We start from the raw sequence: 18628 nt of genomic DNA, 5'->3' as shown, positions 1-18628 counted from the left end.
CCAAGATGAGTGACAACGGTGACAACAGCAAGAATCTCAGGTGTTTTCTCCCTTTAATGCAGGTGTCAAACAATGCCAGCAGTGAAAGCCTGCATCTGATGGATCTAACGTTATTTATTTAATTTTTTTTTTCTAAATCTGCTTTAATGCCAAACTCTGCTGGCCCCTAAGATGTTTCGGCTGGATATGGTGATTCTTGTGGTGGTTTCAATGTCTTATTTTAACCCTGAAAAGGCCCTAGCAGCGCCTTCGGAGATTGGTGAGTGTTTTTAAATAACCATGCATACCTGCAGACACATGAAATAAGAGGAGACAATAGCAGGCTTCCTTGCTGACTATATTGTTAATCCTTCTGACCGCAACCTGGCTAGTCTGCATTTCAGATATGCTGAAACTGCCAAATAATACTCTCCAAGTGCTGAAATTACATTAATTCAAGAAGCAATGTGCCATTTTTTTTTTTGTGTGCGTGTCTGTCTGAACATTTCAGCATTTCATCCATTTTCAAGGGCCTCGTCATAGCCTTTTACACCTGTCATCTGTGATTGATGTAACAGCTGCATCTGGTTTAAACACAATGCTGTAGTGGATGTATTGTTGCACAATGAACAAGGAAAGCACTGGTTCAATTGTCACGTAATATCACCTTTTCTCTCTGTAGTGCTTCTTTCCAGACACTATTCACCCAGCTGCAGAAGGGGCAAATGGATGAGACCCTTTTGGATGTGATATATTATATCTCAGTAGGTCTGCCTCAGTAAATAAAAATGGCAATATTGATGCTAGATAAGAAAAGCCTGGATGCCCTTTCCCAGCACCTTCATGTACTATATTATGAAATCTTGCCCTATAGCTTTCAAATACTACCATTACCAGTTAAAAAACATGTCTTAACACGCTGTGAACACAACCACAAAAGATTAGCAAATTCTTGACACAGATCTTTCAATCAGCAGTTTTGTGTATCATCTATGTACAGTCATTTTTATGATATGGCGTGCCCTGCAGACACAGTAACAGATACGGTTCAACAGTAAAATGCCCGCTCTCTGTCAGAAAGGTTACCCAGCTATCCATGAACCTTACATATTGCTTACATGTTTTTCTGCATAGCAAATGCAGGCTGCTGTAATTGCATATCACTCACCAGCTGTATCTTCACAGAGCTTGTATCCTACCCTATAGCTTTCAACCGGAATCTATGTTAGGCACCAGAGTCTTCCCAATACACAACATCAGGATGCTGTTATTGTAAAACAACAAAATCTAGTCTCATAATCACACAAAAACATCCATCAATATTGTGCCTTACTGTAAGTCCCCTAATACAGCAGCTAGAAAGACCTGTCCCAGAGACTCAAAACTCTGTAACTGTGCGACAAAAATGTTTTATGAATTTTCAGATACATCTGGAGTCTGTGAAATAAGTGTTGTCTGTCAGGGTGCTCCCAAATGCAATTTGTACAGCCAAATTTAAGTAATGCAGTCTAGAGAGACAGAATAAGAGAAAGCAACTGACAGACAAAAACAACTTTCATTGTAACTTCTAAACAGCTAAAATTGGTTAACATGCCTCTAATCTAACATGAACTATACCTTAACAGTTAGTGTATTTTCTCCTAAACTATGGCTTACAGCACTTAAATGCAATTGTTAATGCTATGCATATTACAGAATCCGGAAATACCAAACTGACATACATGAACATTCTTTTCTTAGGGCTTCATATCTGACCATTATCAGATGACAAAACACTGTACCATAGCGTCAGCCCAAATACTATTTACCACAAGGTAAAAGCACCCTGTCTCACAGCCTGAAATCAAAGTCATTGTCAATTAGCAAAATTCTCTCCCTTTAAAAATAAAAGCTGCTGGGACTATGCATTCACTTAGTGTAAGATATCTGTGTTGAAAGTCCAGGGTTCAAGCCTGACCTCCCATCAATGTCTGTTTGGAGATTAACATGCTCTCTCCATGTCTGTGTGGATTTTGTACAGGTACTCAGTCCTGTGTCCCACTTCTCAAAAACAAGGTGGTTGATTGACTACACTAAACTTGTTTATAAATGCTATGCATTTTATTTATTCAAGCCTTGGTGGCAAAAGGTGGCTAAGAAGGATCCTAGAAGGACCATTTCACTTACCCTGTTTACTAATAGGTAAATGGATAAATTAGACCCCTGTAATCAAGTAACTGCTTATGATGGAAGGAAGACTAAGTGAATGGACCTTATGTTGGATCTGATATAACTTCAAAAAGACTGTGTTTGCTGCAGGGGCTGATGGTTTACTGTAGCACAGGAAGTAGTGTAGTTAATGGTTAACCATTTGAAATGGCAGGGTCAGCTACAGTGAGTCCCAAAATATGGAGACTGAATGGCTGAAAAAATGGACTTACATGTAACAAGTTCGAGATGGCTGCTTCTATGAGTATTCCCTTTGTTCTGAGGTATAGTGATCTCAGAGTTGGAATATATAAGTTAGGGGTGTTTAGGTATCTTGCCCCACTGCAAAAGTGAAGTTTAATAGAGAAGAGCAATGATTCGTTATTCCTTCTTAGTTTACGATTTTTTTTCACTCTGTTGGCATTTGGCAATACGAAACATATTTACATGTTATATATATAATAATACCATGAGATATATTCGCCTATACTGTTGGGATGACTTGATAGGCACTAAACTTTTTAATCCAAATTCTCTTCAGTCTCCAGTATATTTATTGTGTTACCACCATCTTGGTAAAGAAGTGTCTGCACGTTTTTCTTCTTACTTTGTTTGATCACAGAGAAAGTGAACTTGGTCTATAGTTTAATTTGACATGCATATTTTGGACTCTTTTCCTCAGCATCATGAATGCATATCAAGATGGAAATAGTTTAATTATTCCATGTTTTAAGTACTCCTCCAAGAAGACGATTGAACTGCTTTAGTGTCACTTCAAAGATATCAAAATCAAAATAAAACAGAAAATTACCTTCATAGTTGACTATTGAAATGATATCATGCAAAGCTGAAAGAGCTTTCATGTGTGTTAGAAATTTCTTGAGTATATACAGCAGACAAATAAGGTAACCTAAATGGAAACTGAATTACTGTGGTAGTAAAAATAGCTAATTGAATGATCCAGAATAGGATTACTGGGTAACCTCACAAGGAGTGTTTTTGTTTAAGAATCTGATGCAATGCTGCAAACAAAAAAAAGTTATTCAGTACTACCACCAGACAACATTATTACATCATATCATTGCAATTCAATACTTCAGGTTTTCTCATTGACTTCCTATCATTCATTATGCAGGCTTATTAAACCATAATAATACTAACTCATTTGAATTTATAGAAGACTTACCGTTGTGAGACATCATTTAATTTTGTACTGGGCAAAATGCATTGTGTATAAAGGCAATAGGATGGTATAAAACTGAATTTTTAGTTTTTCTATTATAACAACATGATTTTTAGTTCTGGGACATAAAATGTTGAGATTTTTAAAGTCGGTCACTTTCTGGCATTGTTTTAAGCTGCAACACCACAGTGTTTTCCCTACTAAGGGAAACAATATAAATATCACTCCTGGTCTCTCAGTAAAGGTTATGTAGGGTAGCTGCTGTCCTCCATCTGTGTTGTTCAGTTTTACCATCAGGTTCCTTAAAGTACCAGCTATTTAAACATTCTTGTAAACATGTCTGCATAATAACTGCATCAGATGTACTCGGCTCACCTCCATGATGCTGTGTGATTATTAGAAATAATTCATTAGCTTACTCTGACATCTGCTATCCATTCAGGCTTCAAGCTATGTGGTAAGAAGCTTTTAAGTCCTCATCCCTTCAAAACATTGCATTTTAATAACAGTATTGCAGTGGAGAAGCATGGATACTTTTTAACATGCAGATCAAAATAACTTTCAGAAGAATCACTCCTGATGTTTAGTAACAGAAATTACCGTTCATTCTAAGACAATTGTTTATACATCAAGTGAGTTTGGGGTCAATGTCTTTCTAATAATGTCAGTATATTCATTTAATGTTGGAAGACAGCAAAAGCATTTAAAAATGTGTGTTTTTATAATATAATTTTATTTATTGCTCTGTCTGCCACATCCCTGCATTCCCCAACAAAGTGCACAGAAAACAGGATACCTAGTTATGTCACTATCCAAATGGCAGTGGAGTTTTCCCCCTTTCAGCCTATTTAATAACTCTCCCCTTCCTCCGGCACAGAATTCATGAATATCATTACAGTTCTTAGACAATTGTAATCCACTTGAACTTTCCTTTCAAGTAATTCTGTCAAGGCTAGAATCCTCAGCTCCAACCAAAGGCTATAGTGAGACAGGAAAGAATTCTGCATCAGTCCACATAAGGAGAACTGGCTGCTTAATCCACATCCCCGAACCCTCTGCCACCCAATGTGCCACATATCTCTGGTACTGCAGATGATAATTCTCCATCCATGCCAATAAGCCAGGAGTTTGAATAGTACCACAAAAACTCAAGTTACATATTAATCTACAATAGGAACGAGTCAGTTTGCACAAAGCAACATAGTTGTTTAATTAATGGAGGCCTGCTGCTTTGGAGAGAATGGTGACAGAGCAATTTAACATCAGCCAACCTGGTCCCTACCTGTTTGTTCTGCTTCATTCACATAGTTAATGAAGAGCTGAATTGACTTCATGGCTATACTGTCAGTCAGCACAGTGTATTGTATTTATGTTAGAAGAAATGTTTGTTATACCTGTCATTTACTGAATGCCTAACATGATAATATTACAATTAGTCAGAAGAAACACAACTTACTTGACACTGTACCCAAATTACACAATTACTCTTAAGACCAGAAGGAACTAATGCCATATTGTTCAAAAATTCATAGGTTCTTAGTAAGTTTCCAGCCAAGCAGACCATTGAGATGCTTATCCGTGTCACACAGTAGTAATGTCAGAGTAACAATGCCCCACACAAAGTAGATTTTACACACATATCCCATATAAAGATTTGTAATCACTGATCCAGGCACCCAGAATGAGTTTAAAGATTGTTAGGGAGGTACTCTGCTTGATCTGTAAGGGCAGCTTGTTCCCCAAATGTCGAATATAGTGGGTCAGTTGTCTGTCAGAACATTTGGTGTTGATGTGGTAGTAAAGGTTTAGCTCTACAGAGCAGGTGTTTATTTGCCCCTTGTTCTATTAGATTGAAGTACTTCAACAACTGCCCCATCATTCATAGCATGGAAGAGTAAGAAGAGGTCACCTCTCAGGAATCTATATGATACTGAGTAAAGGACTAGGGTTTTTAAATTGCCTGAATAGATAAAGGTACTGAGACCTGAGAACTTTTTGATGTGAAAGCATAGAGGTCTGTTGATTAGGCTTTGATATTTCGCAAGTACATCATAAAGGAGGCACAGTACTCAGTGTTACAAGGGAGGAATAAAGTGGGACTATAACTTCTTTGGACCCTGAGGAGATACCATGAGAGATGTTGTGCAACGTACACAGATTTTCTAACCATGTAGTATTACACACTAAGTGTTATAATGTCAGAAGGTTCAGGAAAAGTATTTATTCTTTTGTTGATGTAGTTGGTTACCCCCTTGGTGTAATCAATAAGACAGCCACATAACTGCCTTATTTCGTCAATACTGTGTCCCAACCGAATCTGTCCATTTGGGTACAGTCAAGTTTGACTTAATAGCCTGGAATGATATTATTAACCCTCCCACATTATTATTATTATTATATCATCATAGTCATCACCATCATCACCGTAATATTATCATATGCAAATGCAATCCTAAGGGAAACAATAAATCAGTTTAGAGGAAACCCTCCCCTAACCCTTAACAGAGACAAGGAACTCCAGATCAGATAGTGTGCATTATATTTACGTGCTAGATCTATAAACAGATTTCTTTGTATGATAAATGATATCATTGTTCAGTAATTTCCTTTGTCAATTTACTGAAATGGATTTGAAGTGTTTACTTATGACATTATATAATTTTTAACTCCATATGTGTGTTCTTAGGAACTAAATAAGTCAACATCTCTATCTGCCATCACAGTGAAATGCAACTGCACAGATTTTTGGTGCATAATTAATCTGAGTGATGTCACATCAGTGCTACAACAATGACGGGGTGTCACATGTCTGTCACAAATGAGGTACATCTTCTAGGAGGCATGATGTTGTTTTATATATAAAATAGTGTAGCTCAAGGTCTAATAAAGAAATTCATGGTCAAAAGTGAGTTTTCATCTGTTATATGCTCCCCAAATGACTTAAAGCAGTTTTGCAAATATTAGTAGTTGAAGATGACTAAACACGTGCAGAAATACTACAGCACCTGATATATCATACGCTGGACACACCAGAAAAAGAAGTAAAAGAACATACCATATCTAGGAAGTGTACCCAAGTTGTGTATCCTGCATTCAGTCTACACCTCCTAAATGCATATCAGGATGCTACAGTCACATCAGACTGCGACATTAAGCTTGTCATCAAGTGATGAGCTCAGTCTATAATTCAAAGGTTGTTATCAAGTTTACTTTAAATTATTTTTTAAACTACATCATATTTCAATTTGCATAAATATAAGCATTGCATAAAAAAATCAGTTTATTTTATCTAGCAAGGAAAATGTATTTATTCATTTTTGTTCACTGACCAGGGAAGTGGACTAGCCTACTGAACATTTTCAGTCATGACCAGGCCTGACAAAGTATTAAGACAATACAAGCAATAGTGGATACTATACAACAGGGGATATGTATATAATGGGTAGGCAAATGTGTATAAAACAGTTATAAAAGGTGCACTCCACTATAGCAGAGGAAAAATTAGCATAATTGAAGAATGCAAAATCAACACTGAGAAATCACAATAAAATATTGACTGACAACATTCCTTAATGCTGATGTATATGACTTACATAGTACAAGAACTTCTTAGGTGATGTGAGGATACGTTGGATAGGTGCAAAGAGTTAAACATATTTCACGCAGCATTAACCATTGTTTCTAAACCAACTACATTTATTTTGATTAACCATGTAGTTAAGTAGAGATTTTTTTTTAATTTCTTCTGTAGTTGTTATTGAGCTGATTTCACTTGATAAATGATTCCATGTGGCAAGTCTTGGTCATGAGGTCTTGAATTTCGGTCTACTGAGTATGCTGCTACTGTCATGGCTAAACCTTAATGAGTATGCTGGTTCTCTGAAGGTTACTTCACTTCTTAGAGGTGGGCAGTACCCTAAATTTATAATTTTGAAGATAAGGCAGATGAGCAAGAAAAGATGCCTGGTCATTAATTGTAGCCTGTGTAGTCCATTAATGTGGTCACAGTAGTGGACTGCTTTATGTACTGAAGTTCTGGTCGGACTTTACAAGCATTCTAAAATTTTTTTTATTGTTATAGGTCATGCTCATGAGGGCGGCCACGGTGGTGCAGTGGTTAGCATTGCCACCTCACAGCAAGAGGTTCTCCGGTTCGATCCTCGGCTGGGGTGCCTTCTGTGCGGAGTCTGCATGTCCTCCCTGTGGTCGCGTGGGTTTCCTCCGGGTGCTCCGGTTTCCTCCCACATCCCAAAGACATGCTGCAGGTGGATTGGACACTCTAAATTGGCCCTAGGTGTGCGTGTGAGTGTGCCTTCTGTGGAAGGTTGGGCGCCGGGCTGGCAACTCGACACCGTAAAACTCTACTGCCATTCAATGTGCGGACAAGTGATCCGCTGTGGCGACCCCTAACCGGGATAAAGCCGAAAGAAGAAGAAGAAGAAGTTATAGGTCATGCTCATAAATATTTCTTATTACTTTCGATGAAAGGATTCTGATCATAGCCAAGAGCCAACTGACAGGTTTGCAGCAGTGCATTACAAAGAATTCCATTCTAGCTCACTGGTTAAAAGGGTTTTACTCAACTAAGCACCTTCAAATAAAAGATAGGCCCAGGCAAACCACTGCATGTACCTGCTGTTAGTATATACCACTAGCCTATGGCCTATTATAGATGAACCTTGCTTTAAATTTAGTAAGTCACACTTCTTAATATTGCTCTATTTTGCAATGTATTAACTAAGGTGTTAACTGTCTAAGACAATTAACTCTTGTGATTTGAATAATAAACGCATCTGTAAAGATGAAAGGAAAACATGCACTGAATGCAATACTATTATATCTGTCAAGACATTTGATATTCCCTACTACATAAGATTTCATATTTGAGTAATAGTCCATAATTATAGGTTCATAGGTTCATAGACAGGTACTAGGCTATCGGCCCTACAAGCCTAGCCAGAAAGGTACCCTGGCTTTTGCCACCCAAGGAAATTATTTTCCTGTGCCCCTGTCGCGCAGAGCCACTGAGGTGATCCCCGGGGTGAATTTCCTATTTCCCATCCAATCATCAAGATTTTTCTTGAAGAGTGCTAATGAGGAGCTTTGTTTGATATAGATAGGTAGTTTGTTCCAGAGTATGAGAAGTCTCTGGGACAGGAATCTATCCCTCCAGCATGTTCTGTTTATTGTGGTGACAAGGTTTAGGTCTCTAGATCATGTAGCTCAGAGGGATTTGGATTTCTTTAAGTGGAGCATGTCCAACAGCTCTGGGTTTGACATAGCTTTGTATGTTATGCAGAGATCGCCTATGAGTAGGAGATATGCAACGGAGTAAAGCTGGAGTTTTTTGAGACAGTCTACGTAGGGCATCTGTTTGAGGCCAGTAATCCTCTTTGTGAGGTATTTCTGTGGCCTTTCCAGTTGCTGTAGATGTCTTGTGAGGTACATACCAAAAGGGGCGTTGTACTCTATAATGGGTCTAATGAGTGTCAAGGGAAGGGAAACAATGACCTCTTTTTTTTCTGGATGAGAAACCTTTTATGATGAGGTGTGCCATGTAGAAGGATTTCCTGACTACTGTGGTGATATGTGGTAGCTCATGGGTACAGAGTTTTTATCAAAGGGGGATGACAATGCACTTTTTGGCATTGAGCTTGAGGCCATTGCTTTGACACCAGGCATCTGTCTCATTAAGGCCCTTTTGTAGGATGTCCACATCATTAGGAGTTTCAATTATGGCTCCTAGTTTGCAGTCATCTGCAAACTTTTTTAGCCAAAGACCTTCTGTGTTAGCCTGTACTTCAAAAAAGTAGATACCAAACAGGAGAGGACCCAGAACTGAACCCTGTGATACTCAACTTGTCACTGGTCTAAATTCGGATTTGGAGTCTGCTACTTTCACAGTTTGGGTTCTGTAGGTGAGCCAGTTGGCAACCCATCTTGTGACATAGGGATTTATACCTAGTTTAGTGAGTTTATCTATAATTCCAGAGTGGGGGATGGTGTCAAAAGCCTTGGCGAGATCTAGATAGGCTGTGTGAACCACCTTAGCCTCGTCTATGGCTTTAGTGACTGTTTCAAAGAAGTCAGTCAGGTTTAGGAGACATGATCTGTCTTTTACAAACCCAGACTGGGTGAGGTCCAGAGTTTAGAGATTACCAATGTCTTTGTTTATAAGTTCCATGATGATACATTCCATGGCATTGCAGACCAGGCTCGTTTGGCTAATGGGGTGATAGTTCCCATTGTCTGTGGTGGCTCCCCCTTTGTGGAGTGGGATAACCATCGCTGTGTGCCATTCAGTGGTCTCAAAGCCTGAAGTGAGGCTATGATTGAACATGGTGCTTAGGTGGGGTGCCAGTTCATTCTGTAGTTCATGTAGAACGCAGCCTGGGATGTTGTTAGGTCCCATGGATGCTGTGTTCTTGGTTTTGGAGTGTGTGGATTTTACCTGTGCAGCCGTGATTACAGGAACTTTGCATTCTTCTCATATAGAGATGGACCCTTTAGGGGGTGAGAGGGGGGTAAAGTTAGCACTGAACCTATCTGACAGGATATTGGCAATATCTGTTGGTTCTCTATATTTAGTGCCATTGTGCTGTAACTCAGAGCAGATCTGAGTGTTGCCATTGAGATTCTTGACATAGCTATAGAATGCTTTTTGGTTGTCTTTAGAATCAGTGGCGATTTTGTTTTCGTAACTAGCTTTGGAGGATTTTATGAGGGATCTCAGCTTCTTACTGAGGCTGACCAGGGAGTTCTTCCAGTCATGGGATTTTACTTTTTTTGCAAAAGTTTCTTTCTTCTGTTGTAGAGTTTGTTTATGGCAAAGGACCACCATAATTAGGTGTCAAGACTAGTGTGGTTTGATCATAAAGACAAACCCTCAGTAATCAAGCAAAAATCCAATGAGTAAACAATCATTGCTCACACAGATAAATGGATTATTCCTATTTTATAAAACATATGAACATTAAAATTTAAAAATGAGAACAGTGATTGCTTGTTTACCCATATATATGCTAGTTGTAAATTGAGCATTACCCATAGTAACAAGTTTGAATCTTAGTTAGGAATGCATGCCCATGTTTAACATTGATACTGAAAACAATGCCACGTAGCTCCTCCTTTAAACGTGCCACGTAGCTCCTCCTTTTATGCCACGTAGCTCCTCCTTTAAACGTATGCCTACAAACAAGAACGATTTAGAATCAGCATAAACATTCCTGACCCTGATTCAATTTCAGTACTCAACGTAGGTATAAAAGATAATACAGTTACCAAAAGCCTGCCAATTCCTGAAACTTTCCGATTGGAGACATACTGTGAATATTGTTTTTTTTTTAAAATTCTGACAAAATGTTGAAATGGTAATTTTCCTGAGTACTTTTTAATGTGTCTTCATCAGAATATAGGATGAGAACAACAGACTTTGTATAGCTAACAAAAAAAATAAAAGTACTACACATTTGTCCACACAGGTATAGAGGGTATGTTCATTTAGTATATAAACCAGCCATTCCCTAAAAAGCAAAGTAATGCACAAAGATAAACAAAATAATCAAGGTCCATGACACATTGCCATTAATTAAAATGTAAGTCATTTCTTTTTTAAGCAATGTCATCGTATAAACTCAACATATCATGTCTGGCTGTGAGTAATGCGGGATTTACCCATGGCTGACTTTGTTTGGAGTTGAATATGAAACCAAATTACTCATGGCTAAATTCTACATTACCCACATTCAAATTTGATATATTTCCAGTTTTTTGTTTAACTTATCACAGTCAAGAGTCACGCACTGGTCTTCATGTTAGGATAATCACCTGCACCTGGTGCCTGTGACTATACATTTTTTTTTATACATTAGTATGCTCCGAGGAGCAGTTCTGTGCCCCAAGGTAAGACTTTTGTTAAATATTTGATATTATTGGTTTATGTTTGGTGTTTAGCAGTGCAGAGGGCATGACAACTGTAGTTTTTCATTTTAGTAGCTACAAACACAAGAACTTCTGCAGCCTTTGTTTTGTTTGTCAATTAGACTTCAATTAGATTTCTTCCTGTTGCTAAGGCTGTATTTGAAACAAATAAGCTGACTGCTTTGTCCAATCGGCATGCAGATTTTAAATACTAATTACTTTTTATGGTATAGTAATCATTTATAGTGAAAGGATGCTGTGGTTCATTGATGAGTACGCTATCATCCATCTATGTAATATATTGATAGCATAGCTTGCTAGGTTATTACGACAAGCTAAAGACAAGTAACATCACATTTACATGGCCTTTTCATTCTTACATCAGTGTGCATCTCTGAGATTCTGAGCAAGCAATATAAATAAAACTCACATGTTAGTCTGAAAGCAAATGTGGATCATATGTGATCAACTAATGTTAAATAAATAAGCATACTCACATAGAAATTGAGGGCCAGGTTAGCCGTTCATTCATGTTGGTCTGTGTGTGTCAGTGTGCAAAACGCATCCTTGAGGAAGCACGTTTTTATACTTCTAAGGGATTGCAACATAAACCCTCATATCACAAGTGTTTGTTCCTGAAATCTTATATACAAAGTAACAGAATAGCCTAAAACAAGTATCTTTGTAAGGAACAAGCTCCGTATAATCCCATCACTGCCAAGTCCTTAAACAACTATCTTGGTTAGAACTAGTGAGTCTGTTTGCCTTTAACCATCTTACAATTGCTCCTCAGATATTTTGCCATACAGAAAATCACCAGCCTTACAAGGCATACTTACCCACTATTCAAACAATCATTTACTAAGATTCTAAGTAACACTACCAGATGTAAAAATAGTGCTGATGACTCCCTGTATTCAAACTACATCGCAAAAACTTGGAACACTATGCCTCTATTAGGTCCACAACCAGCAAAGTTACCTTTACAAACCTTCTCAAATCCCATCTAAGTAATGCAGGAATTTGTACATGCTCTGACCCAGGCTAAACAACCTAAGACAATATTCCAGGGCACCGAGTGTCATCCTTTGCTTCTGGTAATACTTTTCAAGCTATGACACATAACTAACCGAACCCAGTCTAGTCATATCCCCATCTAAACCCGTTCCAATGAGTCAGTGGTATTATTGTGGTTACTTCCACAATGAGATCACTGCTCTTCTCTCCTTTTCCGGAAATGCTACTCCTATCGCATGTATACGAACATTTCCTCTGTACTGGATTAAGTTGAGCTGTCACATGCAAATGACAATTCCTTTTGTGCTTGTATTATTTCTGAACTCTTATGTATGCTGAAGTGCTTGCAAAGTGTATCTCTGTGAGCCTTTATTGTCCAATATTGTAACTCAATGATTTTGTACTGTCTTAAGGATACTCTGTCTAGATCATTATTATGTTTTCTGATTATATAAACTATTAGTAGCCACGCTGGACTGTCTTAAGTGAGATTGTCAGAACACTGTCATTGCTATTGTTATTGGTATATATATTGATTTATGCAGTGTTATGAGTCATACTGGAGCTTTTATCTCTGGGCCTCCACTGAAAATGGACAAACTGTCCAGTTGGACTCTCCCGGTAAACAAATGTAAAATACAATAAAATAAAATAAATAAACTAACATATCAATTCTTCAATGTCACAACACTGGGGAAGACAAAACTGAAAAACAGCCCACAGGCATTTTGGGTAATCACTTGTTTGGTCTAACATTAGCAAGCAAATGTTTTCTGAAACTTTACATCTTAAAGACAAATAGGATGGCCGCGGTGGTGCAGCGATTACTGTTGCCGCCTCACAGCAAGAGGTTCTCTGGTTCAATTCTCAGCTGGGGTGCCTTCTTTGCAGTGTCTGCATGTCATCCCTGTGGTCATGTGGGTTTCCTCCGGGTACTCTGGTTTCCTCCCACATCCCAAAGATGTGTAGGTGGATTGGCCCTAGGTGTGAGTGTGTGTGTGTGTGTGTGTGTGTGTATGTGCCTTCTGTGGAAGGTTGGGTGTCACTGTAAAACTCCACTGCCAATCATGAGCGGACAGGTGATCCGCTGTGGCGACCCCTAACCCGGGAAAAGCCAAAAGAAGAAGAACATCTTAAAGACAAATGGGGAAGCAACATTTTGTTTAACTTATCTATGTAGTATCTATGCAAGAAAACAGACAGTCATACCCTCCTCATTAAATGTTCAATGTGACTATTTAAAACAGTATCATTGTTTAATTTCAGGAGGTCTTCAAAGCTCACTGATTTAATCATGTACCAGTTACCACAGTGCAAAGCAGGTGTCACATTCCTCAAGGAGCAAAGGGGATAGATGCCCACACCATTCCTGCTTATTAAAGACTAGGGTCTATATCAGAACATCAAAGTATTAAAACTTAGAATGTTCTGATATCAAACACTATTCAGCGAATGCTAAAAATAGCGAAGCTGTAGAACAGCGAATTCTTTCCTCAGGAAAGAATTCAGTTGGCCGTTTCTGTGGCTTCGCTATTCTTAACGCTGTGGTGGAAAGTTACGGGTTGGGTTTAGGTAAGTGTGCGATTGTTTGTACGTTAGGGTTAGAGGCGGGTTAAGTGAGTTAGGGGTTAGGGTGCAGGTTAGGCGTGTGTGCGATAGTGACAGACTTTAGGGTTAGTGACTGTTTAAGTGAGTTAGGGTTAGGGCGTGGGTTAGATGAGTGTGCGATAGTGACGGACCTTAGGGTTAGGGTTTGGGTTAAGGTAAGTGGGTAGATAGCAGTGTATATTTAGTTTAGTGTAGCATTAGATGTAGGAATTTAAATGTATATGTGTGTGGTTGCTGTTTGTTTGATGTGCTTGTGTTGTGTGTATGTGTTTCGGAGCAGTACATTTTTTTCCATGGGAAAAAATTTGCTGTTCTGAATGTTCAATATTTTCATGTTTAGATGTTTTGGGGCCAATGAAATAGCGTTCGCTATTTTCATCTTTCGATAACATGATATAAATGCAAAGACTATGCCACCGAAAAATAGCAAAACTTCAGCAAAAATAAGTAGCATTCATATTTTTTTATTTAAAATAAAAAAAAATGTGCACCCATATCAGTCAGGCAAGTATGTTATAGTCAACTAAAAAAATCATCATGCAAACTAAAAAAAAAAAAGCTGCAATTGGCACAGTATAATTTCTAAAAATGAAGAAAAGATTTGAACGAAAAGTATTTTTTATGTTTTTGCAATCTGAGAGGCACTTGGTTTTTAATGTCAAAATCTGTAGGAAAATGGAGGGGTAAGGATAACAATGGAATCTGAAGGACTGTGGTCTCCAGTTAGCCTGATTTAATATCATGGTATAACATCCAAATCAGGAATCTAATAACATCTACTTGTCAGTTTCTTTTTAAATTCGTAGTTATTTCTATACAGTCCAACAGTTTGAAATGTGAGGTTCTATTGAATGAATACATGATTCATCTGTTGTTCTGCTCTTAAACCTTTAATCTTCATATTTTCAGTTAAAGACTTGATTCCACAAATATCTCTGGAGGTGCTTAGGAATCCAAACATCTTTTCTTTATGTCAGAGCAAATTATAGTGGCAGGCAATATTGGTTCTCCCTTTTATAGAACTGTCACAACGTCTTCACAATCTGGATCACACACTTTGACTAACCACAGACTGTTACATCTTAAATTTTCTGCCTGAATTCTGATATCTTTTAGGAACCTGTTTTGTAGGACATCCAGCAGGCACTAAAGGAGGCAAAACATTCTGCTACTAGAAAATCTTAATCAGACATTTGGAAGGCTTTTCTAGTTACTGGCTGCCTCATAGCTGGGATCCTATCTGGGATTCTAGTACTGCTCCTGAAATATTTGTGTGAGCTATAAGGATCTAGCCTTAGTACTTCTTTATTAAGCTATATATTGTGGCCAGCGCACTATGTCTGTCATACATTCATCTGTTTTCACAATGTTTTCAAAGTAAAACAGCTTCTTATTGGAGTGTTTCACCTGAGCTCTTCTTGCAGACAGGTTACTCCTTCCTGGGATTTTTAACTTTCTGCTGGAAAAGTTCCCAGTCTGGAAAAAGTTAGCCTCATCTCTGTCTGAACCTGTACATCACCCCATTTTTTCTAGATTCCTTATATTAAAAACATGTATTTTCTTTGCTGTGGCACCTGCAAGATTAGCTCCTGAGCTGCAGTCCCTTTCAGTTAGCAATCCTTTTTAGGTATAGGTTATCAGTAAGAATAAAATTGCCCATTAGTACCCAGGGTAATGTCAGAGTTTCTTTGAATCAGACCATCATTATCCCACTGTTTTATTATTTTTATTCTAACTCCTAGCATCAAGAAGAAAGAATTCCTCATAGGCAGCTCAGGTACTAGCTTATATATGCCTTTTCTGAGATACCTGCCATGATGAACCATTTGGAAGCAGTATTAAGAGACACACTACATGAGCCTTATATTATTTGATGGCAAAATGGGAAAGGGTAGATTCTAGAAGCTTTCTAGAAACAGTTATATGGTCCTCTGGATATACCTCTACAAATAATTTCATACTGGCTTCTTTGTTTAGCTCCAGGGCTGACATTGTTAAGGCCATTCTCCAGGTTTTCTTGGCTCCATATTCTTCCCCCTCCAATGATGGATAAGCTGTAGTAGCCATTATGCTTCTGCAGTAGTAGGAATAATTAGCATTGTACATCTGTGTAAGTTACACTTGCCCTTAACAGCTGATGTTCAAATTCTTCACTACTGCAGTAGCTACTCCCACCACCCACCCCCGTGATGTGTTGGGATATTCTTTTTCAGTTAGTTCAGGATTGGTGTGCTGCTTCCTATCTAGCAAGAACAACTTGAAGAGGTTCCACTCTGACTGCTGAGTTTCCTTCTTCACACCTGGCTAAGCATCAGTCAGTGAATAAAAGGGAGGGATCCAGAGCTTTGGGAAGTTTGGCAGTTGCTGTGTCTTGGGAAAGACACATAGGCTACTAGAGCAGTGAGGAATTCAAACATCTAGTGTTATGAGTGAGAGCAACTTTCACACCTGTGCTTTCAGTCTTTGCATGAGTTCTGATCAGGTCATACTAGAAGACAATTTTCAAATAAATTACCATACCATGTAGTGAAAACCCACACAAATATGTAGAGGACATGCCGACTCCGCACCTAAGGCACACTAGTCAAGAATCAAACCAGAGAATATTTTGCTGTGAGGTGACAATGCTATCTGCTGTGCCACATAAAAGAGTTACAAATATAGTGCTGCTTGCTTGAGGAGATTTAATATGTCAAGTCCAGCTGGAAGAACTTCAGGTAAGTAACTCAGTGCTCTGACAATACTACAGTAAGAAGATGCACAGAAAAGAAATTAATATCTGTGAAGAAGTCATTGAGTACTGCAGAATTTCAACTGGTGATAGCAGGACTTGGGCATTGTAAAGGGCGCTGAAAAAGCAAGTGTATGAATGGTCACACTGTGGAGCTAAGAAAGTTGAATATTGAAGAAGGATAAATAATTGGACTGTTGTTCCTCTGTGGAAACCCCTGATGGGAAAAGCCGAATAGAAAGAAGACTAATGAATGACAGATTTCAGACAGAGGGAAGTGGGAATACATTCCTGGAGTGAAGATAGTACTCAAGTCCTGTGATTGTGGAGACTCTACTTATAAAGCCATGGCTGAGGTATCACAGACTAGTCCCCTATTTCAGGATACAATTACTTCTGAATTAGTACATATAATTAGCAGGGGTGTAGGACACACAATCTCATGCTGAATGCTGTTGGTGACCTGCCTTGCAAAATCATTTTAATTACATAACAGCAAGTTTCAAAATCTGCTGCCTTAGTATTTTGTTTTCCATTGTTTTTAGAGCTTATTATTACTGCTGCCAGAGCTCTGATAGGTAGTTGTGGAAATAGTTAAGAGCTGAAGAAGTGGAAATTCAATAAGAAACGAGAACTATAGACTGGAAATATAAAGGGATGCTTGTGACTATTTAACTAGGTCATGTACAGGTTTTGTATTCCCCATAAACATGGTAGTCTCCTGAGTGCCAAGAATCTTTTGGAAATAACATTTGTTCCACATCCCTGTCCTTTAAAAGGCACTCAGGCCATTTTCTTTTACATTCTTTCTACTGCAGTTGACCAGCGGATTGAACTGTCACAGGGTAATGCTTTCTATTCCAATGTTTTCACATTTTTTTCAAATTTCCTGATTTGTCTATGCTGGAATTCTACTTGTAACTTTACTGCTGGGGTTATTCCTTGGATTGGAAATCCTAATGTTTCCTAATACTGTGCTTGTGTTTGCTAGCTTTTCCTGGTTATTTTACTGTTGCCATTGTGGAGTTCCGCTGTGGCGACCCCTAACCGGGAAAAGCCGAAAGACACAAGCAAACATTGTCCAACAATGTTGCAATATGCTTAATGGTTAACCGCGTATGGTCATTTCCTAAGAGCTCTAGTCTTTTTGTGGCAGACGCATCAGAATGTGTTACTCTACTCTGATGTAGTATTGTTACAGAGTTGGGGGAAGGGAGACTTGGACAACTTATCAATGCATTTTTACATTTTTCAAAACACTGATTTGTTTTGGGACCTTCTTTTATAAGCATTAAAATGTTTGTTGGACCATTTTATCTTTAAAGATTATTTTGTCATTTATTTCAACCTACTCAAAGTGCTATAACAGTAAATAATGTTTTATACTTGTTACACACCTATATGTTACTTAAGTTCAATGATAATAACACAAAATGACTTTGTACTATAATAAAGCTAAAATTAATTTAAGTACCTTAATCCATCCTTGAAATGAGACACTAAACTCCCAACTGCCTGAATTTGTGGTAGCTCAGATGGAAGTAAACGATCCCACAGCACTCGTGGAAAAGAGTATAAGAATCTCTCCTATACCCTGGCTAAATATCCCATAGTTAGTATAAATACTACCTCAGGCCTTCCCTGAAAAAAAAGGTACCAGCCTAGTGGAAATAACAAAGCATAAATAATAAATAAAATCGATCACAAATCCCCCCCCCCCCCCGGAAACAATATGAATGATTTTGCACTGTGCCACTAACATGGAAAATACAGAGTAGATTTTTGGAGAATTGCACAACGTGCATTCAAATAAAACGTGGTATTTAGTATTAAGTTACAAAATATACAAGTGTCTTGCATTCCATACAAGGTCCATTTGAAACAAGGGGTTGTAAGGTTGCAGTCATGCATCTGCTGTATTTTGCCTTACCCCACCTGAGGAAATATTGTAATGAGGGGTGCTAACACTTTATATTTACTACAGGAGAGTTTCTTGAGTTGTG

At 38.3% G+C, this 18628-nt stretch overlaps 1 protein-coding gene across 1 annotated transcript in view; it reads left to right on the top strand.

Moving 5' to 3' along the window:
- The window catches only part of LOC122808760, a 1224833-nt gene that overhangs the window by 101 nt on the left and 1206104 nt on the right, over positions 1 to 18628 (top strand). The window contains exon 1 of the mRNA XM_044079786.1: positions 1 to 259. This exon is cut by the window's left edge and continues 101 nt beyond it. Within this exon, the coding sequence (XP_043935721.1) occupies positions 172 to 259 (88 nt within the window). The 5' untranslated portion in view covers positions 1 to 171. The remainder of the gene's footprint in view (positions 260 to 18628) is intronic.

This window comes from Protopterus annectens, chromosome 1.part1 (assembly GCF_019279795.1).
Source record: "Protopterus annectens isolate FY-2018-M chromosome 1.part1, PAN1.0, whole genome shotgun sequence".
Taxonomy (NCBI): Eukaryota; Metazoa; Chordata; order Ceratodontiformes; family Protopteridae; genus Protopterus; species Protopterus annectens.
The sequence above is the reverse complement of the archived record's forward strand: the minus strand, read 5'-3'. Positions and strand labels throughout refer to the sequence as shown.